The 22,758-nt window shown below is 47.3% G+C and overlaps 1 protein-coding gene across 3 annotated transcripts in view; it reads left to right on the forward strand.

Annotated features, from left to right (window-relative positions):
* The first annotated feature begins 9,479 nt into the window (after nucleotides 1-9,479).
* The window catches only part of ABCG4 (ATP binding cassette subfamily G member 4), a 181,169-nt gene continuing 167,890 nt past the window's right edge, over nucleotides 9,480-22,758 (forward strand). For 2 of the 3 annotated variants that reach the window (XM_075328292.1, XM_075328293.1), the window contains exons 1-2: nucleotides 9,480-9,768; nucleotides 15,312-15,581. In XM_075328292.1, the coding sequence (XP_075184407.1) occupies nucleotides 15,356-15,581 (226 nt within the window). In that variant the 5' untranslated portion in view covers nucleotides 9,480-9,768; nucleotides 15,312-15,355. The remainder of the gene's footprint in view (nucleotides 9,769-15,311; nucleotides 15,582-22,758) is intronic. The other variant, XM_075328294.1, reaches the window with a different exon arrangement.

Here is a 22,758-nt window from a genome sequence, read left to right on the forward strand (position 1 = left end):
TTTGTTTATCCAGAAACAAAAGGACACCAGGGACTTTGGGTGGGAAACCACTAAGGAGTGGTGCCAGAGACTCTGGGTGTCGGATGGTAAGGAAGGTGAAACCAGGTTGCAACGTTCAGGACATTTACACACGCTGTACCTGGCTGGGAGCCTCACCTAGCCAGATGACAGGGCTGAGCACTGTGAGATAACAGGCATCCAACTGGGAGGAAGAAACCAGACCTGGGGGAGGAGAAAGTGACATGGGAAGTGTTATTGAGCAGTCTGCAGTAGGAAGTGAAAGAGGAAGGGTGTCAAGACAGACCAGAGACTCTTGAGACACATAGAAAGAAGGAAAGACTCTGCAAAGATCTGAGTAGTAAGAACAGCCACTCAGGGGAGGAAAGTAGCTGCAGAGCGAGAAAGAGCAAGCTCCAAGGACAGAGTGATCCTGTGGAGTGGACATCCAGGGCTCACAGTACTTTTGCATGCACGAGTTGCAGATCCCAGAACAGACAAGGACTTCAAGCCATTTGTTAACTCTGCCAGGCGGGTGGGTTTTCAGGACTCATTTGCCACCACTAACGTCCGAGGCATCAGCAGCAAAGAGGGGACCGGGACATATTCCCTTAAATAGTCCAAGCTGCCTGCGGCAGGACCCAGACACCAGGAGGACCTCCAAGTGCTCCACGCCCTGGGCCGCCATCAGGGCATTACTAGTGTGACTCCTGTATCGGGCCCGGTGAAAAGAGGGGGGCCCGGCTGACAGCCCGGGCTCCTCCCCTTTCATTCCTCTGCTCACCGTGCCTCATGGGCAGGGGGCGGGGATGTTGCACTGGCAGACATATCTCGGTGCAGCACCTGCAGTCGCACAGGGGCCCCAAGCGGGAGCGGGCCCCTAGAGCCTGAAAACGTGTTAACCCCTTAGCGACCTATGACGTACTGGGTACGTCATAGCTCCCTGGTACTTAAGGACCCATGACGTATCCTGTACGTCATGACGAGATCGCGGCCCCGGAGCCCCGGTGGCTGCGATCGCTTTGCAAATACCTTAGATTCGGGGAGGAGGGGACCTCAGGAGGGGTGGTGTCTCCCCCCGTACCTAAGGAGGCTGTGATTGGCTGATGAACGCCGCTCAGCCAATAATAGCCACTGTAATGTTTCAACCATTGAAAATGGCTAAAACATTGAAATCCAGCCATGATCAGTGCAGCTATAGCACTTTTCATTGGCTGTAGTTGGATGACCTCTGTTTCACCTGCCCCCAGCTCTGATTGGAGAGACCGGCCTTGTGACCGATCTCTCCAATCACAGTGGATCTGGGGCCGGTGACCGCTCCCCTCACCTTCACTCAGTCCGTGGAAGCCGAGGAGAGTGATCGGTAAGTTATAGACACTGTCTCCTTTCAGCCATTGCCCCAGCCCCCACCCTTCAGCCGCCAGCTGCAGCAGTCACTGCCTCCGATCCACTGCCACTGAAGCCATCTGCTGCCTCCCCTCCATCTGCCATCGCTCTCCCCCATCAGCCGCTGTCCCCCCTCCCTCATCTGCTGCCCCCTCCCCACCTCTCACCTTCTTCCATCTGCTGTGAGCCCCCCACCTGCTGTGATCCCCCCACCTGCTGTGAACGCCCGCCCACCTGCTGTGATTCCGCCACCTGCCTTGATCCCCCACCTGCTGTGATCCCCCCACCTGCTGTGATCCCCCACCTACTGTGGCTGTATTCCCCCACCTGCTGTGATCCCCCCACCTGCTGCGATCCCCTCACCTGCTGTGATTCCCCCCACCTGCTGTGATTGCCCCACCTTTTGTGAGCCTCCACCTGCTGTGAGCCCCCTCCTGCTGTGAGCCCCCCACCTGCTGTGATTCCCCCCACCCGCTGTGATTCCCCCTAACCTGCTGTGATTCCCGCCACCTGCTGTGAGCCCCCCACCTGCTGTGACCCCCCCCACCTGCTGTGAGCCCCACCCACCTGTTGTGAGTCCCCCCACCTGCTGTGATCCCCCACCTGCTGTGATTCCCTCTATCTATCCCTGTATCTGTCTATTTATCTGCTATCTATCTGTAGCACCCACAGGGCTAGGGTTAAATGTAATCACGACTCCAGACCCCATGTGGCACTGTGCTCCGGGATCTTGTGGTGGTCAGAGGGACATGCAATCCCCCTGTCCTGCAGATTCTGATGATACAACGTGAAGTCTGTTCCACCCTAAGGCTCTGCACCCTGAACCGCACCGGTACCGCTCCTGTTCTCTCCTGCTGAAGCCACAGGGGTGCCACATATCCATCTATCTATCTATGATTCTATCTATCTATCTAGCCATCTATCTATGATTCTATCTGTTGATCTATCTGCTGAAAGAGCCTTAAAGTGAATCTGTCAGCAGGTTTTTGCTCCCCCATCTGACAGCAGCATAATGTAGAGACACATACCCTGATTCCAGCAATGTGTCACTTACTGGGCTTTTTGCTTTCATTGTGATAAAATCAATGTTTTCTCTGCTGCAGATCTAGCAGTTATACAGAGCTCATGAATATGCTGGACTACCTGCAGCATGACAAGTAGCCCTGTAATGATAATCTCCTGCTGATTAACCAGTGATGTTATCAAAACTACACTAAGCAGCCTAATAAGTGACAATCGCTGGAATGAGGATCTCTTCCCTTATGCTATGCTGCGCTCAGATTAGGGGTTAAAAACCTGGTGACAGATTCCCTTTGAAGGGGTTGTTAGGTCTAAATCCACAAGTCTGCATTATCACAATTTGGTTTCAATTAGTTTAAAAACTGTATGTGACACATTCCCTTAAAGAAAAATAAATAGATATACCAAAAATAAATATACACCAAAAAAGTTAGATTTAAAAAAAAAAAAGTTAGAGTAAAGTAGGGCCCTGCCAAAAGAGTCTACCTTGTTGTGGTGGCAGGCTTACAAAAATCTTTTGGCTAAAACAAAATCTGATGGCTGCATGTGTGATACGGTGTTCAATGTGAAGGATTAATGTGTGATTGGTGAGGTTGTAGTGCAGAAGGGAAATTTTTCCAAGAGTGGCGGTGGGACTGTGGAAGATTCGCGGGGTGGAGGCGGAGCTGGGCTGGAGCCTCAAGGGGACCATGAACCTTTGCCAGTATGGGGCCCTGAAATTCCTAGTGGCAGCCCTGTCCATGCCAGGGAGAACCCACATACACCAGAGTTAACAGGCGGAGAGTGGCACCAGGTTGGCAGGCACAGTCATCAGGACTCGGGCGCACCTGGTACGTCTCCAGGGCGTAAATCCATTGAGTAAAAAGCATCAACTGCACTCTCTGTCTGGACTGCTTCATTGCCGCGCGCCTCCACATTAACCCTTTACCTACCCCTGGGGAAAAGCCCTGCTCGTGGAGGGCTCCAGCATCCACCCTGCCCCCATCCATCATCCCCAGTGGGAATCTGCAGTGGCGGCCCAATCATCCCTGGCCACAAATCGCGAGTGGCATAGTCAGACTTTTTATTTTTCATTTAAAACTGTTCGACGGTTCCCCGGATCTGGTACCCCTCTTCGGTCTCTTGCGTACTCACTCAGTCCATTAAGCTGACACCGACAACTGGATAAACCAAAGGTCTGGATACCGCTGCCACCGAGGGGAGCTAGTTCGGGTCCCGTCCCCAACGGTGCTGCCTGGTGATCTGGGACCTGCCTCCTGGCACTCAGTTTACTTCTCTGTTGGTCCCGGTAGTATCGAACTTGCCGGGTCCCGCTCCCCACTATGGCTAAGTGTGGGAGCTTGCTCTCAGGGTTCACGCTTGGGATTTTCTGGATCATTTGAGTGGAAAGTCCTATACCCGTCGTTGCGCTAGAACCCTGATTTTGGAGCGGGTGGAGAGTGGATCTTGAAGGCTCCATTCTCGTCGGGTAAATTGTCAGGTTGCCTGAAGCCACTCCCTGACCTAGGGTTCACGTACCCTGTTGTGCCCTGGTCCCAGCCCGGTGATGATGCAAGGCCGCCGGCTGTCCTCCTCCACAGTTCCGTGCCCCTTGCCATGATCCTCTGCGACCGAGGGTCCAGCTTGTAACAGCGTGTCCCTCCCCCGCCTGTGCTCATGGTGTAATAGTCTGTCCCTCCTTTGTACTGCTTCTGCTGGGAGATTGATTGTTCTCAGCATGGGACTTCTCCAACCACAACTTGGTAAACAGAACAGAGCCAGGAGTCTAAAGTCCATTCATGTATCAGATGTCTAGGGGGAGGTATGCCCACCTAAGGGGCTGATCTCAAGAGAGAAGAACAATGAGACCCATGTTAGGTTAGTTGGATCTCAGCTGGAGAAGCACTAGGATCTATAGCTGAGGCTGGATCCTAGGGCCTATGTATGGACTGTTACAGACTGGAGATCAGTGGCCACTTGGGATTGTGTTTTATTGTTCCCCCTGTTGGACTCAAGGAACTCATATAAGGACCATTACACTATTTTCCCTGGCATCGGAATGCCAGGCGGTGCCCCTGGATCTTTTGTTTTGTTGTGGACTCCTTGCAGACTTTAAGGATTTATATTTGTTTGGTGCTTTATCTTTGTGGTTCCAATAAAGCCCTTTGGATTGTTCCTGGCCTGGTGTCCCTCACTGCTCTGTCGCACACCCCGTCACACAGCTCCTCTAGGCCCAGACCACCGTCTGCCACCTAGATAGCTTCCTAGGAGCCCTGCTCCTAACTTCCTCTCTCCTACACTTCCAACACAACACTCCTCTCTCCTGACACTCCTGACCTCCCCTAACCAATGTCCCAAGTGGGCGACCCTATTCCATTCAGGCCATCCACTGGTGTCTCTGGTGAGTGTGGTGCAGAGTGTACCTAGGATTTTCATTGGCTGATGTAGGCAACACCATGTAGTTGGGGACCCATAGCAAAGAAGGAGGTGGATATTGCACGGGAGGGCAGATTGTGCAATACCCTGTGACGACCTGATAGTCCAGGGGCGTCACATTTCCAGATTTGAGAACGTTCAGTTAGAGACAGAGTTAGAGTTCAGTGAGTAGTGTGGTGTGGAGAAGAAGAAAAGGAATAAGTAACAGGCAGAAGGAAGCAAAGGTGACTTGAATGTAACTTAAAGCTTATTGGAGGGGGGTTGAGGGACCAGAGAGTGACCCACATCAAAGAAGGCTAGTGTGAACAGTGCAGTCAGTGGCTGGTTCAGTGTTGACTGATGGTCACTAACACTGGTGGAATGGACTCGAGGAGTGATCTCGAAGTAGTAGCATAGCCGTGTATGATAGTCTAGCCATAGGGATATACATGGATCCATGTGGTTGGATATCCAGGGGATAGTAAAGCGTCAAACCCCCACTATCGTCAGTAGCTGGTATGAACTTGTCTACAAACTTAATGAAAGAGCCAGTGTGTATTAGAATGTTAATGCCTTATGAAAAGCTGAGTATGAAACTTGTTTGAAGCAAAGTAAAACAGTGTTAGAAACGTGTTACTGTAACACCCCGGAGTTGAGGAGCTTTTCATCTGACACGTCGCTGTTCCGGGGGTGCAGATCTCCTGCGTCGTCATGGGCTGGCCTGGCCCAGTTTCGTGACCCCGAGACGTACAGGAGGGAGGGAAGTCGGTGGACGGGAGGCAGGAAGGAGGATGGGGGTGGTATTGACGGTTAGGAATGTCTTTTATGATTGTGACGCCACCTTTGGTACGCAGCCAGGGATGGGCCGCCACTGTGGGTGCTGCTCTCTGGGGCTCATGATGAAGGTAGCAGCAGGGATGGTGTCGCTCCCCACAGGTGGAGTGGGATTATCCCGGGGAGGAAGATGGAGGACGAACGGGGGTGGTGGTAGTCCCTGTTGGCTATGGCGACGGCGGTGAAGGTAATGGAGAGGCAGATACAGGGGCTGCGGTTCCAGGTCACTCACTGACAGTTCAGGCGCTGCCCCAGAGTACTGATCCCTGCCACGATGGGCTCTAGCTGATCCTGGATAGTCGTCGGTCACCGCCGGTGCCCGTGTCTTTATAGTGAAGTGTCCCTCGGTTGCTATCCGGAACCTGGCTTGAACCTCCAGCTCCAAGCCTCGGGTCCCACAAAGACAGAGAAAGACTAAACTCCCGTTGTCTGTGCGAGATGTCATCCCAAGCTGTGCCCGGGAAAGTCTGCTCTAGTGAGATGGTTGCGCCTACTTCTATCTCAAGTGGTGCCTGCCCCCGGTGGTTGTTCTGGCGACTGGAGAAGTACCATGCTTCGTGATAGCTAACCACCCTGTCTGCCCTAATCCAACCTCCTGTAGGAAAGCACCTTACTGTTGTATATGTGTGTTTTGTGAAGGCACCGGCAGTTAACCCCCTCCTAACCCGGGATAGATATTACCCCTTAAAAGTGGTGTTATACCCTGTGGCACCTGAAGCCCAGAGGCGCTAAATTACAAGTAAATTACAAGCAGTTTTTAACTTTTGTGGACTCGTCTTTAATAATCCTGAACACGGAAGATGAGGGAAAACTTGCTTGTGACCAAGAAGTACTGCTGTGACCAGGTAACACCTCCACACCCAGTCAAAGCCCCATGTGTGTAACATGTCGTGACGAGAGAAGCAAGGAAGCCCTCACCGATGGTACCCGAAAGTGTACCGAGAAATGATGATGTATTGAAGGCAAAGGGCGGTCACACCAAATATTAGTGTGATTTAGATTTCTTTTTTGTTCAGTCACTTTGCATTTTGTTATTTAATAAAAATAAACGATTAACACTTCTTTTTTTTTTTATTGTTTTTAAATGTTCTTCCTTTCCAGCATTTTTACACACATGCCTAAAACTGTGACATAATACTGTATATAAAATTGACAAAGCATTACTGTACTGATACTGTCCATATTGGCTACAAGTGAAGTTTTACATTTTTGTACAAATAAAGCGCAATGTAGTCTCTGTTAACATCTTCATTTTTTAAAAGACTGACCAGTACATCCGCTAGGTGTAAACAGGTGCACGCTGAAAATTCAACAAAACTCCAAAAAGATGTACAGCAGCACTCTGAAAAGCTAAAATATGTAAACACTGAATACAGGAATTTTGGCAATGTATTACTGCTATTGGAAAAATAATCAGTCATTTGGTTAACAAATTAGCCAATTCGTACAAGCTTGACAGAAAATGTTAAGGCGTATCTCTCTTTGTCGGGACCATATCCTAATACACTTTTATCCGGGTTAAAAACCTACACGTAATGGGCAGGAAGGATGCAGATAAGTGAAAATGCTCAGGCTTTAGGGCGGAGTGCTCAGTCAGAAAGGAATGGAATACTAATATAAAAAGATTGACCAGCACATCCACTAGGTGTGAACAGGTGCACGCTGGAAATTCAACAAAACTACAAAAATATATACAGCAGCACTCTGAAAAGCTAAAATACGCAAACATTGAATATAGGAATTGTGGCCCTGCATTACTGCTATTGGGCAAAATGAGATACTTGGTTTACATATTGGACAATTCATACCAAGTATCTCATTTTTTTCCAATAGACAGAGAGGTGCGCCTTGTTGTTGGCTGTTGAGCTTACACCAATTGGCCAATTTCTCAACAAAGTATTTCATTTTAGAGAGCTGCTGTACATAATTTCATACATCTTAATTTTAACATTCTGTTATAGGGACAGAGAAACAGAAGAGAAACAGAATAAGTGAAGAGAAGCCCATTGTTTATTATGGGTATATGAAGAACTTTTTCTTTAGTTCTAAAAAAAACAAAAACCATAGACTGTCAAAAGACGATTGTTAGCGCTTCACCCCAACCCTATAAGACTGCAGCTAGCCTCAGAGGCAATAATCCCTCAAATTGCCTGGATACAGAAAAGTTATTTAAAAGATTTTAGAGCTAAAATCTAATAAGGCAGCGCTGAAAAAGGGTTCTAAGTTAAATTTTATTATTATCCTTGTTCTAGAGGTAGGAATATCACTAATAAAAATTTAATGCAAGCTTGCACATACAACACACAAAGTGAACATAAAATAAAAAGTGGCACAAAATACGCAGCAGCTAGAGGCTAATCTATAGTGTCAAAATGCCCCGGACGGTGGCAGACACAATTGTGCTAATAGATTTTAAGCTGATGAACAATTGCTCAATGAGGGTGTACTAACTTAGTACCAGTCCGAAGTATCACAATAATATGGGGATAAAAATCCACAAAGACAAATGCCAGTCCACAGGCAGAAATCCTTAGAGAAGGGCTTAAGATAAAACCCGTAGGTTCCACACAGTCCAGGAGCCCTTTGATAAGTTTAAATTGCCCGCGTTTCTAATGTGAATAACCAGCTCCGTGCGCTGCGGTTCCTGCGTGATGCTCCTTGAGGAAGGGGACCGGTAACGCCCCCGAAATGCGCGTCGGATTCTGCTCAGCTCACCATTTATGGTGTAGACCTAAACTGTCAGTTCATTTTCTGATTGAGGAGCGTGTAAGCCGCTCAAAGGGTGGACGCCTGAACCACCACCTGAAGAGCCTCACATCTATTAAGTTTATCCCACTTTGGAACCGAGCACCTAACAGTGCTCTGCTGGCTCTGCTTCTCCAGACCTGAGGAGTGCGTGCTGGGGAAACCCACACTGAAGTAACCCTGGTCAGTTAGGAGGAAGGAGCATCACGCAGGAACCGCAGCGCACTGAGCCTTCTTGCCCGACACAGACATCAGGTAACCCTCATTTGGGCATATTAATGAGCCGGTGTCTTGCTGCACTCCCGCTGGTTATTCACACTAGAAACGCGGGCAATTTAAACTTATCAAAGGGCTCCTGGACTGTGTGAAACCTACGGGTTTTATCTTAGCCCTTCTCTAAGGATTTCTGCCTGTGGACTGGCATTTGTCTTTGTGGATTTTTATCCCCATAATATTGTGATACTTCGGACTGGTACTAAGTTAGTACACCCTCATTGAGCAACTGTTCATCAGCTTAAAATCTATTAGCACGATTGTGTCTGCCGCCGGCCTTGGGCATTTTGACACTATAGATTAGCCTCTGGCTGCTGCGTATTTTGTGCCACTTTTTATTTTATGTTCACTTTGTGTGTTATATGTGCAAGCTTGTATTCAATTTTAATTGGTGATATTCCTACCTCTAGAACAAGGATAATAAAATTTAACTTAGAACCCTTTTTCAGCGCTGCCTTATTAGATTTTAGCTCTAAAATCTTTTAAATAACTAAAAAAACCAAAACTCTGATGGATCCCATAATAATCAATGGAGCCCTCTGATTCCATCTCATACATGATAGGATGGATCACTTATTCCATACATAAAATGGAACAGAAAAACGCAACATGTGCATTCCTCACCAACATTTAATGCCAAAAGTTAATTTTATGACCATAATGGCAGGCGTGGTTTACGTATGTACACGCACATCTCACATTAATACACTTTGTTTAATGCTTAAATCTTCTGCAGCCATCACTTTTCCTATTCATATACTTTAGTGAGCATAACACTTGCTTGTAAAGGTGTACTATATCTTTAAGAAGGGCTGTGTACAAGTCCAGCCTCTATGCTGCCTGCCAGATGATGGATCTGCATCAGGACCATCCTACAGAGTATGTCTGAGGTCTGAAGATCAGCATCAGCAAAAACAATCAGTGGGACACCTCTGAATTCTCCTTTAATAAATATGGGTGGGCAAAGGGCTATGCACGGTTATGGCTTCCAGCTGCTTTCTGCATGCTATTTTGTGTCTTCATTCTTCCCATCCCCCTAATTCCCACAGGGTGGGTGCCAACTCTGCAGCTGGAGAAGAAAGATACAGGGGACTCGCTGACCTCCCCCCAAATCTGAAGGTGAGACCCTTTTGTTATTGCGATCAGCCATTCTTGTCTGTTTCTGCATAGTGGGACATTGTGAGGGCTGCTGCTGAGGATGAGAGAGGAGGGGAGGGGGGATTGCCATCATTAAGAGTGCAGGGTCTTGGGTGAAGCCATATGGGATAGACATGGTCTGAATATAACCAGGATCTGCTTCTTTTTCTCTCTGCCATGCAGAACATATATCCTGGGTGGGACCTGGGGGAGGTGTGCTGTGCATTCAGTGGAGGCCAAGAATCAAAAGCTGGAGATAGAGAGATGGTGCAAATGAATGCAAACAAGCTAATCTGCAGGAATATAGAGGAAAAGCTACAGCGCAATCACCGAAAATAGGAAAACGTGTTAATATAGCACATAACAAAATATAGAACGTAGACTCACATTATGATAAGAAATCCTGGGGATTCCGGGATCATAATATTTAACCCCTGAACAACTGGTGTCTTTATGCATTGTTGAAGAAAAAAACAGTTTTGATGTTCTTAGACTGAAAATACGGATTTATGTATCATATGTAATAATGAATTGTATTTCTGTTATTTTCTTTAATGTATTTTTATTATATATGAATGTGTGATACTCTATTCTGGGAAATTGAGATATTTTCATAACATGTTTATCTCAATTACAAAGTATTGAGACCAAGTGAAAAGTTTAGTTATCTAGGCTGGCCATAGACATTAATGACAAGCTGGTTACCCAGGGATGATGGATTCAGGCTTTTAAAACATATATTACAAATGATTACTGTAATGCCAAGACGGACAGTACCAGATAGCAAATGTCCGATATGAGACGTCTCGGATGTTTGCCACCCAATTTATTTCTTACCACTGAAAACATTTTCCTCCGCGCACCGATATAACAGTGATCTGGTGATGATGGTTTTGATATAAATGATGATGGCCTAATAAATGGTGATATCATAGGAAATAAAAGTTGGATAATGAATAATGAGAACATGTCCCAACAGAAGCACTTTTTGTTCTGAGCTTTTTAAAGGAACCTGTCAGCTGAATCATGCAGCCTGATCCACAAGCAGCATGAATCAGAGACCGGCCTCAGGAAAGCCATATCTGTGACTAATCATCCTAGTTACCTCATCCCCAAATGGTGTATTTTAGTATGTCGCCAGTGTGTCAGAGTAAAACATGCATGTCTACAATAATGGAGTGTCTGAACTATGCTGCCCATTGCTCCAACCATGAATTAGCTGACAGGTTCCCCTTAGGCCTGCGACACACATCCGTGCCGCTGGCACGTGTTTGTCATTTTTTACACGTACCGGCGGCACGGAGACACGTTCAGCAATGCTACCCTATTGTAACAGGCACACACACGTAAAACCACACGGAACGTGTGTCCGTGTGCGTTTGTACGTGTGTACGTTTTTCAAAGCGCTGACATGTCAGTGTTTTCTCCGGCAGCACGGGTATCACACGGGCCGGACACGTACCACACGGGTGTAGTGTGGATGCGGTCCCGTGTGACACGCGCCGGAGAAAACACACGTGTCAGTGAAAAAAAACAAAACATTAACTCACCTTCTCCAGCCCTCCTGTCTCTGCCGCTGCTGCCTCTTGCTGCCGACCGCCGCTCATTATTCTCATTTAATATTCACTTCACTGCCTGGCAGCAGCAGCAGCAGCGGGGAGACGGGAGGGCTGGAGCCGAAGATCAGCACCACAGACAGCAGCGCGGACAGCAGGAAGGACCAGGTGAGTATGTAAATTACCGGTTCTACGTGTGCTATCACGGATAGCACACGTAGAACACACGTGGCCCACACGTACCAGAGACACGTACTTACCTGCACGCAACATGCAGGGGAAATACGTGTCTCTCGGCACGTGCGTGATTTTCTCGTGAGTGTGGCAGAGGCCTTAATTTGTGCTGAAAGTGTGTTATTGGCTCTAATATCAGAATCATCTGAAACCAAGAAAGATTTATTGTTTTTTATTCTACTTAAACCCCCTAACTTAATTTTGTATATACTTCGTATATTCCTGCGTATTATAGCATACCGAATAAGTAACAAATCCAAGACTTGATCTCTACTGTATTGAAACTACATGACTAGGGATGAGCGAACATGAGCGGTAAAGTTCAGGGTTCGTACCGAACACCTAGCATCTGTGGCTCGAACTTGAACACGAATTTCTCACGGAAATCCATGTCGGAGTGCGGATGCTGAATAAATTTTGTTGAAAGGCTGCAGCGAAGTTTGTTTGAAAGGCTGCAGCGAAGTTTATTGAAAAGCTGCAGTGCAGCCTGTCAACAAGCTTTTGGCATGGGAAAGATGCCTGGATGATACTGGGAACAAAATAAGAAAAGAAATGATGTGGGGTTCCCCTGTTTTTTGATAATCAGCCAAGGTAAAGCAGAGAGCTGCGGGCTGCAGCCTCAGCTTTTCCTTGGCTGATTATCAAAAATAGAGGCTATCCCACTCCATTTTTAAAAAAAAAAGTATTTATAAACAAATAATTTTTTTAAAAATGGTGTGGGTTCTCCCTCTATTTTTGATAAGCAGTCATGGTAAAACAGACAACTGGGGGCTGGTATTATCAGACTGGGAAGGCCCATGGTTATTTGGTTCTTCCCAGCCTTAAAATAGCAGCCTGTAGCCACCCCTGAATTGGTGCATCCATTAGCTGTGCCAATTCTGGAGCTTTGCCCAGCTCATCCCGATTGCCCTGGTCCAGTGGCAATTGGGGTAACATTTTTGGTGTTAATCTTAGCTGAGAATTGACAGCTGGCATAAAACCCGTAGGTTAGGAATGAAAAGGTGTCTATCAGACACCCCATTACAAACCGGTAAGTGTACAGTTAAACACACACACACACTTGAAAAAAATCTTTATTTTAATAAAGACTTCCCCACACTCCCTTGTTCACCAATATTAATTTTAAAAAATCTTCGAAATTCCGACGTTATCCAATGGTGTAATGTCCCAAGACATTGAATCCCATGGAGCCTTATTGTGAGAACAAGATTCCATAGATCACTCCCAGTCAGCTACAGGCACATAATTTCTCACAAGCGTGAGAAATTCCGTACCTGCTGCTGACCGCAAGAGACCTATGGAGCTTTGTTCTCAGAACGAGACTCAATTGGATTTGATGGATGTTGGGGGATATTACACCATTGGATTATGTCGGAACTTCAAGGATTTTTTGAATTTAAGAAATTGGTGAACGAGGAAGTGTGGGAGGAGTCTTTATAAAAATAAACTATCTTTTTCCAGTGTGTGTGTATTTGGAACTGTACACGTACTGTGTTAGTAATGGGGTGTCTGATAGACGCCACTCCATTACTAACCTCTGGGCTTTTTGCCAGCAGTTAATTCACAGCTGACATCAACCCCAAAAATATTACTCCGATTACCACTGAACCAGGGCAATCGGAAAGAGCTGGGAAAAGCACCAGAGCCACTTCTGTGGTAGCTGCAGGCTGCTATTTTTGGCTGGGGAGGGCCAAATAACCATTCTCAGCCTGATAATACCAGCCCCCAGCAGTCTGCTATTCCTTGGCTGGTTATCAAACGTAGGGGGACTCCACGCCATTTATTTAAATTATTTATTTATTTATAAATAATTAGAAAAAACGGCGTGGGGTCCCCTCTATTTATGATACCCAACCCCAACCAGCTGTGTGCTTTACCTGCGCTGATTATCAAAAATAGGGGGGACCCCATGTCTTTTTTTTTTTTTTATTTATTCCCTATCCAGATTTGTTTAGAGGGTAATTTTACTTTCTTTTGCACTCCCCTTACTACAACCATTTTAGAACACCAAAGTTCGGGTCCCTATTGACTTATGTGGGGTTCAGGGTCAAGATTGGGTCAAGTCCGGATACCGAACTAAACTTTTAATTAAAGTTCGGCTGAACCTGACGAATCTGAACATCCATGGGTCCACTCATCTCTACACAAGGGAACAGTATGACTGTCAGTGGCTTCTCATTCATTGTCTCATCACATCCAGCGGAAGTGTAACTAGTCATGGCAATGCATCGCCCTTTGATTGCTGGGTTTTAATATTGATTCATGACTTTAATATGCTAACCCTAATGAAGGGCACTTCAATATAGCTATAGATCCACTGTGCTCACGAAAACCATAATTAAAAATTATTATATCATAGAGAGGCCTTATGCTTTTATGGACACATTTAATGTTGCAGAATTGTTGGAGCAAATTCCACACTGAAAGTCAATGACAAAAAAATCCAGTACAGCGAATGTGAACACAGGCTATTAAAAAACACACATATAGAACCACTATAAGGGTTCATTCACACAACTGTAACGTTTCTCCTGGTCCGTTCCGTTTTTTTTGCGAATCAAATTACTATACCATGCCTATGTGTTCTGTGTAACAACGGATGGCACAATGAAGTGCTTCCGTGTCATCCTTGCCCATGTGTCCGATCCTTTTTTTTTTGGAACATGTCCTATTCTCTCCCCACAAATTGCGGACCGTGGACCAACAGAAGTCAATGGGTTTGCAAAAAAACAGAATCCACACGGAATCACTTGTTTTGCCTCTGGGACCCTGGTTAAATTTATGGCACTTCCCTCCTTCTGTTTTTTTGCGGTCAGCAAAAAATGTAAGCCATATGAATGATAAACGGACCTTTCATTGCGGAAACCTGGAACGGATGCGGTTGTCACAAGGACGAAATTGTGGACACACGGATCTGTGTTTTGCGGCCCACAAAAATGGTATAGTCATGACATGGTGTCTGACCTGACACACAGTGAAAATGTTATGCTTATTGATCTCTGGTGGTCCTGAACGTACAAAATAAGAAAATAAAAAATGAGATAGTCATAAATACTTACACAGGTCCAAGATAGGATGAAAAATGAATTAATAGAGCTGTTCTAGTTGTTCCTGACTTCTCTGACATAAAAACAGCTCTGCGGGATTAACAAGTCAAAAATAGATTTTTTTTACCCTGCACATCCACTAACAATCAATAATTGATGTGTGTCTTCACTGTAATATGCAGAGAAGACCTCTCTGCCAGCCCTTTACCCTAAGAAATAACTCCATCATCAACAAGGCTAAACTCTCCAAAAAAGAATGTAAAAGGTAAGTTCTATCAGGTAGGACTTGGGTGTCACTTTTATCACTTCTCCTCCACCAGGCCTAGGTCAGGACTCAGTATTTCCATGAAAGGGTTGTTTTTGTCTTCATACACAATTCATGGCTATGATTTGGGCAACTTAAGACTTTTTGTGTTTTTTTTACTCTTTGTCCTAACACTAGACAATACATACATACTAACATAAGCTGGATGCTAGTGTAAATACTGATAATTTATGCACAGGTCTTCGTAACAGTGCTAAGTACTTTACCATCAAAAATTAATAAGCGAGACTTCTCAATGATGTAGAGTATCTGGAAACTGATGATTATACTGCACCGACCGAGGTCTACTGTGAGATTTACAGTGTGGATGCAGGGCATTGTTACTTTATGTAAAAATCACTGTATTTGCTGTAATGAATTTAGGACTGAAGTAGTGGGGATCCACTGGAAAGCCATCCATCTTACATATGGCAGAGAAGGTACCTTCAGCAGCTCAGGACCCAAATGCAACCGAGGATGACACCTGCCTGCACCTACCGGACACAACTCTACTTGCCACTCACCTGAAAAAAGTAGAAAACCACATTACGGATGCAAGACGCTTCTGCCATCTTCCAAAACGGTCATCTGTGGATATTGAGTTCAAGGATCTATCTTACTCAGTAAGAGAAGGACCACGTTGGAGGAAAAGAGGTAAGTGAAAGGGTCAATGAAGAAGGTAATTACTAAAGAAAGATAGGACAGAGAGAAATAATAAATGACACGCCCGCACCGGGGCCTGGGGGTTACTCGTTACCGGGCTGTGGATCCATTGCTGGGACGCTGTGGTGGCGGCAAGGCCTGATTCCGTGACCCCGGCGGTGTCAGTTAAAGCAAGGATGATGATGGGGATGGTAGTTCGTGACGCCACCTGTGGTATGCGGCAAGTTAGGTGCTGCCGCTGTGGGGTGGGGGCCTCTGGGGCAGATTGTGACGCAGCTGAGACGGTGAAGCTCTCCACATGCAGAGCTGGGCCCCAGGGCAGCTGGGGGGTAGTAGTAGGTCGTCTTCCTGCATTGACTTCTCTCCCGCCTGTGTCACGCGTACGCACACAGTGACTTGAGCCGGTGTCCGCGGGCCGTGTTGGGGTGGCTTGAAGCTCTATCCCTTGGCCCTATGTGGTCACCTTCCAGCGGATTCATGTGCGTAGTTGGCTTTGGTACTAAATGGTCCTCAGCCCCTGGTTTTACTAGCGGAGTACGTAGGTTCTTCTCCTCTAGCCTAGGGACCAGTCCCCGATCTGTGGGGAAAACATTCCACTCCAAGGTTGTATGTGGAACGAGACCATGGGAGTATGGCGCACTTTCCGTGGTCTCTAGGGCCCCTTCTGTCTTGTGCCCGGGCCGAGCTGCACCAGCTCTAGACCACAGGTTTTCAGTCCTCCACTGCTCCTACTAACTGCTTGCCATCTCCCCAGCTCACTAGACTCCACCCCCGGGCCCTACCAGATTAGCAGGAGGGAGGAACCATCACCAGCAGTGTGGTGGCTAAACAGAGCATTAATGGAACCAAGCCCTAACCTTGACCCGGTGGAGAGCTGCTAACTGAGGTATTTTGCGTGTTTTGTGTGCATACCAGGGGATGATCTCCTCCGTACCCAGGGATGGGATACCACACCTCTGGCAGAGGTGCAGTACCTCTGTGGCGACTGAAGCCTCAGGGGCACCACAAAAACATACAAATGATCATATCACAAGAAAAACAGTATTAAGTTACAAAAATATAAGAAAAGTAATAAAAAGAAATTCAGTAATTTTAGATCCAAAATTGTATACAGTGAAATAGATTTATAAGACATTTTATAGAGCTTTGTTTTCAGACATAAAGGTCTAACTCTCGTCTTACATTAACAAAGACACAGCTACATGATAATCTGAAACTGCCTGCGGGTCGTTAGGTGGTGTTCACGGATAATGCTTACATACAGGTAGAATTGATCACAATGGTAAACTGCATGAATCTGCATGGACTGTGCCCCCTAGTGGTGGCTGTGGGCAAAAAGTATAACAAGCAGGACATAGGGTGTAAGGGAGAATTATTATCTTGTCAGGTACACAAGGCCATATTTGTGGTCTGAGGGACATCGGAGAAAACATTGGATCACACTCAGACCAATGTTAGTCTATAAGACCTATAACATCTTGGTCTGTAACAATTTATTTTATTTTAGTTAGCCATTAAAAGGTATCACAATTACAACATTATAATTTTGTTTCACTCACTGAGAGCAATCAACCATCTAAGGGGCCTGACACGTGTCCATTTTTTCCTGTGGACAGAGTCGTTCCGTTGAAAAAAATTGCGGCATGTCCGAGTAAAGGGGGCTTTGCACGCAGCGATATCGCTAGCGAACGTATCTGCCCCCGTCATTTGTGCGTCATGGGAAAATCGCTTCTCGTGGCGCACAATATAGTTAGGAGCCGTCACACAGACTTACCTGCCTAGTGACGTCGCTGTGGCCGGCGAACCGCCTCCTTTGTAAGGGGGGCGGTTTGTGCGGCGTCACAGCGGCGTCACTAAGCGGCCGCCCAATAGAAGCGGAGGGGCGGAGATGAGCGGCCGGAACATCCCGTTCACCTCCTTCCTTCCTCATTGCCGGCTGCCGCAGGTAAGCTGTAGTTTGTCGTTCCCGAGGTGTCACACGTAGCGATGTGTGCTGCCTCAGGAATGACGAACAACCTGCGTCCTCAAGAATCAACGATTTTATGAAAATGAACGACGAGTCAACGATGGAGGATTTAGTGAGTATTTTCCATCGTTAACGGCAGCTCGTACTTGTCACACGCAATGACGTCGCTAATGATGCCTTATGTGCGTCACGGAATCCGTGACCCCGGAGATATATCATTAGATATGTCGCTGCGTGTAACGGGGCCTTTAGACCCAATTATCTGGCCATGCAAGTCAGTGAGTCCATAGAAAACATCGGACTGCGCTCGGATAACATCTGAGTGTGGTCGGATTTCTGCAGACTTACAGAATGGAAAAGATAGAGACATTTTTTCTCCCTCTTCATCTCCGATTCTCCATCTCCCCAAATTGGATCACACTATACTGACACTGTGATCAAACTCTGAGTGATATTTACATAATCGACCCCATTCTCTGATCTACAGCCGTCTGCACGAGCCTCTCTCTCAGTATTCTGGTGTCAAAAAGTTGCAAAGTTTGACACAAGGGAATGTGTGGAAACAACAAATTTGTAAAGCTTTGCCAATTTGTGCTGGCCTGGACCCTTTTCTAAAAGTGCACTGGGCTTAACAAAATGGTGCAGACCACCCATAGTGCAAATTTACTATAATGAGATCTCTGCCGGCTGATATCTCATGGTTACATTTTCTGATGCATGGATAGCGCTAAGGCCTCTTTCACACGTTCGTGAAAACCCACGCACGTTTTTCACGGACGTGTCAGAGGTGCGTTTTGCCCTCCGTGAGCCGCTTTTATGGGTTACGTGTGTTCTTCGTGTGTTAGCCGTGAGCAATCAATCATTTTTCAACTGGCTAACACGGTACCAAAACCTTTTTCTTTTAGCCGTGATAACACACGGAAAACGGGAACTTTCTGCTCACCTGTCCCTGGCGTCGCTGTCCGTGGTGCTGATCTTCGGTCTCCGGTCCTGCCGACTCCCCGCTGCTGCAGCTTCCGCCCGCAGGGAAGTGAATATTCAATTAATATAAGGAGCGGCAGTCGGCAGCAAGTGACAGCAGCGGCAGAGACTACAGGGCTGGAGAAGGTGAGTAATGTTTTTTTTTTTTCTCACAGACACATGTCTTCTTTCCGGTGCATGTCACACGGAACACATCCGTGTGGTCCATTTGCATTACGTGTGACACATTTGCGTTCTGTGTGACACCCGTGATGCCGAAGAGAAAACAAACATGTCGGCTTGAGAAACACACGGACACATGTACAGTGCCTACAAGTAGTTTTCAACCCCCTGCAGATTTAGCAGGTTTACACATTCGGAATTAACTTGGCATTGTGACATTTGGACTGTAGATCAGCCTGGAAGTGTGAAATGCACTGCAGCAAAAAAGAATGTTATTTCTTTTTTTTTTTTTTTTTTTTTTTTTTAAATTGTGAAAAGTTTTTTCAGAGGGTCATTTATTATTCAACCCCTCAAACCACAAGAATTCTGTTTGGTTCCCCTAAAGTATTAAGAAGTATTTCAGGCACAAAGAACAATGAGCTTCACATGTTTGGATTAATTATCTCTTTTTCCAGCTTTTTCTGACTAATTAAGACCCTCCCTAAACTTGTGAACAGCACTCATACTTGGTCAACATGGGAAAGACAAAGGAGCATTCCAAGGCCATCAGAGACAAGATCGTGGAGGGTCACAAGGCTGGCAAGGGGTACAAAACCCTTTCCAAGGAGTTGGGCCTACCTGTCTCCACTGTTGGGAGCATCATCCAGAAGTGGAAGGCTTATGGAACTACTGTTAGCCTTCCACGGCCTGGACAGCCTTTGAAAGTTTCCACCCGTGCCAAGGCCAGGCTTGTCCGAAGAGTCAAGGCTAACCCAAGGACAACAAGGAAGGAGCTCCGGGAAGATCTCATGGCAGTGGGGACATTGGTTTCAGTCAATACCATAAGTAACGTACTCCACCGCAATGGTCTCCGTTCCAGACGAGCCCGTAAGGTACCTTTACTTTCAAAGCGTCATGTCAAGGCTCGTCTACAGTTTACTCATGATCACTTGGAGGACTCTGAGACAGACTGGTTCAAGGTTCTCTGGTCTGATGAGACCAAGATCGAGATCTTTGGTGCCAACCACACACGTGACGTTTGGAGACTGGATGGCACTGCATACGACCCTAAGAATACCATCCCTACAGTCAAGCATGGTGGTGGCAGCATCATGCTGTGGGGCTGTTTCTCAGCCAAGGGGCCTGGCCATCTGGTCCGCATCCATGGGAAGATGGATAGCACGGCCTACCTGGAGATTTTGGCCAAGAACCTCCGCTCCTCCATCAAGGATCTTAAGATGGGTCGTCATTTCATCTTCCAACAAGACAACGACCTAAAGCACACAGCCAAGAAAACCAAGGCCTGGTTCAAGAGGGAAAAAATCAAGGTGTTGCAGTGGCCTAGTCAGTCTCCTGACCTTAACCCAATTGAAAACTTGTGGAAGGAGCTCAAGATTAAAGTCCACATGAGACACCCAAAGAACCTAGATAACTTGGAGAAGATCTGCATGGAGGAGTGGGCCAAGATAACTCCAGAGACCTGTGCCGGCCTGATCAGGTCTTATAAAAGACGATTATTAGCTGTAATTGCAAACAAGGGCTATTCCACAAAATATTAAACCTAGGGGTTGAATAATAATTGACCCACACTTTTATGTTGAAAATTTATTAAAATTTAACTGAGCAACATAACGTGTTGGTTTGTAAGATTTATGCATCTGTTAATAAATCCTGCTCTTGTTTGAAGTTTGCAGGCTCTAACTTATTTGCATCTTATCAAACCTGCTAAATCTGCAGGGGGTTGAATACTACTTGTAGGCACTGTAAGTACGGAACAGACACACGTTCCGTGCGCAAATACTTACATGTGTCCAAAACCATAGGAATACCTAGGACTACGTGTGTACATGTCTCCGGTATGTGTGAAAACTGCCAAACACGTACCGGAGGCACATACGTGTGAAAGAGGCCTAAGACACGCTAATTTCAAGCGGCGCTCAGTGTAAAAAATACTACATACGGTTTTCTGCCATATGTATATCGGAATGTGTTAATTTTTCCTCAGACCATTGGATTATGTTTTGTTCCCTCTTATTGCATTTTGTCAAGAATGTCCACATGTAAAATGTTCTGTTATGAGTTCTGTATGGATCCAAGTTTTATCCGACACGTAGCAGTTTAGTTATGTAAATCAGATATCTACATAAAATCTCATCTTCTCCCTGCAGGAGAAATTATCTCCCGTTTCCTTATGGCCTGGGGGTGTTGTGTTCCTGATGAGTAACAGTTCTGACCAATGTCTTAGTTGAGCCACTGGCCTGAGATTATCGCTCTCTGATGCTGCAAGCAGCGTCTCTCTCTAGTGTGCCGACCCCGCGAAAGCTGATGGGCTCCTCGGACCCTGATCCACAGTGGCTCGAGGGGTCTCCGGATCCGAGGCGGGGTCGCGCGGCTACCTCGGAAATAAAAAGGAGGGATGTTGTTGTTTTGGGTGGTGCATGGGATAATGTTCGTGCCGCCACCCACGGTGTGTGGTAATGTGAGGGACCACCGCTGCCATTTGTGGGGGAGCCCGGGGACGATGGTGTGTGGCAGCTCGAGATGTTAACCCCTCCGTGGGCAGGGGAAGTGATGTCCTGGGACCCGGTGGTGGATGGAGTGGGGGACCCGTCGGGTGAACAGGGATATCGGGTACTCACACAGTCCAAAGTAACTGACGCTGACATCAGGTAAACCAAACTCTTGAGTATCCTGCTCTCTTTGGGCAAGTATGCTGGGTACGTGCCCTTTTGGTGTTGCAGGTTGGTCTGAAGCCTTGTTCCTTGGCACTGTGTGTCCTACTTGTGGATCCCTCTCACATGAAGCGATTCGGGTCCCGCTCACCTGCGTGGCTAGCAGGGTGAGCCTGCTCTCAGGGTTCACGCTTGGGATTTTCTGGACGGTTGTGGGAAGTCCTATCCCTCTCGTCGCGCTAGTACCCCGATTTTGGATCGGGTGGGGAATGATTCCTGAAGATTCCATTCCCGTCGGGTAAATTACTGGGCTGCGTGAAGCTACTTCCCAGCCTAGGGTCCGCGTACCCCGTCGTGCCCTGGCCCCTGCCCGATTGTAGCACAAGGCAGCCGGCCTGCTCTCTGTAGCAGCACCGTACCCCCTGTCACTACCCCCTGCGACCAGGGTTCCAGCTCCTTCTGGCCAGGCCAACATCTGGCACCTGGGACGGGTACAGGAGCCCAGCTCTACAGCGTGATCTGTCCTGTCACCGCTGCTCACTGCTCCACCTCCACTCTTCAACTCTACAACTGTACAACTGACATCTCTGCCCTCCCTCTTCCATCCCCCCATCTGGGTGGCCCTATTCCCCTCAGGCTGCCCAATGGGTGGTTGGTGGGTGTGGTGCAGAGTGTTCCTCAGGATTTTGATACACCTGTTGGTAGCAAGACCGAATGGACAGGACCCGTAACCAAGGAGGAGCGGGTATGTGGCGCCCCAGGACCTGGTCGCCACAACAGCATTGCCCCTCCAAAGGGTTAATGCTAAGCCTGGAGGTAATTGGGAGGTCTATTGGCCAGTAAGTTCAACATCCAACGCAGTTTCTCCCTCAGGCCAGCAGGGGGAGCTCTGAACGGGAGTTCCAGGGAGCATTCCTTAAGTCTGACCTGAGGGAGGAGTTAGTAGTCCGTCTGTAGAGAGAAAGTAGAGAAAGCAGACGCAGAGTAGTGCTGTCCTGCGGACTGGGGCCTGGAGCTGGAATAGCTTGGCCCAGTGAAGCAGGAAGAGCAGAGAGGCACAGAAGAGACTCGGACATCGGAGTCTGTGGCCACCAGGGCATAAAATACTCCCTGGTAGCCGAATCCGAAGGGCTGCAAGCACCTGGCCCATAAACAGCCCGAAGGTACAGCTGCATCACCAGGGCCCGGTGTGGACTCCAGCAGAGAAGCACCAGAGAGGGCCTGAGCAGCCTACCACACAGGGAGAGGGACGTACCACCGGTCCCAGCAGCAAGAGGGCCATTGCTAAGCCAGAGAGCAGGGTCCTATAACAGTAAAGAGAGAACAGGAGTAGGCCTCATACTCATCTGGCCAAAAAGATACCTCAGTTACTTCCAGGCCGGCCGGAGCCCTCTACCACCTGTGACGG

The sequence above is a fragment of the Anomaloglossus baeobatrachus genome, chromosome 11, assembly GCF_048569485.1.
Source record: "Anomaloglossus baeobatrachus isolate aAnoBae1 chromosome 11, aAnoBae1.hap1, whole genome shotgun sequence".
Classification (NCBI taxonomy): Eukaryota; Metazoa; Chordata; class Amphibia; order Anura; family Aromobatidae; genus Anomaloglossus; species Anomaloglossus baeobatrachus.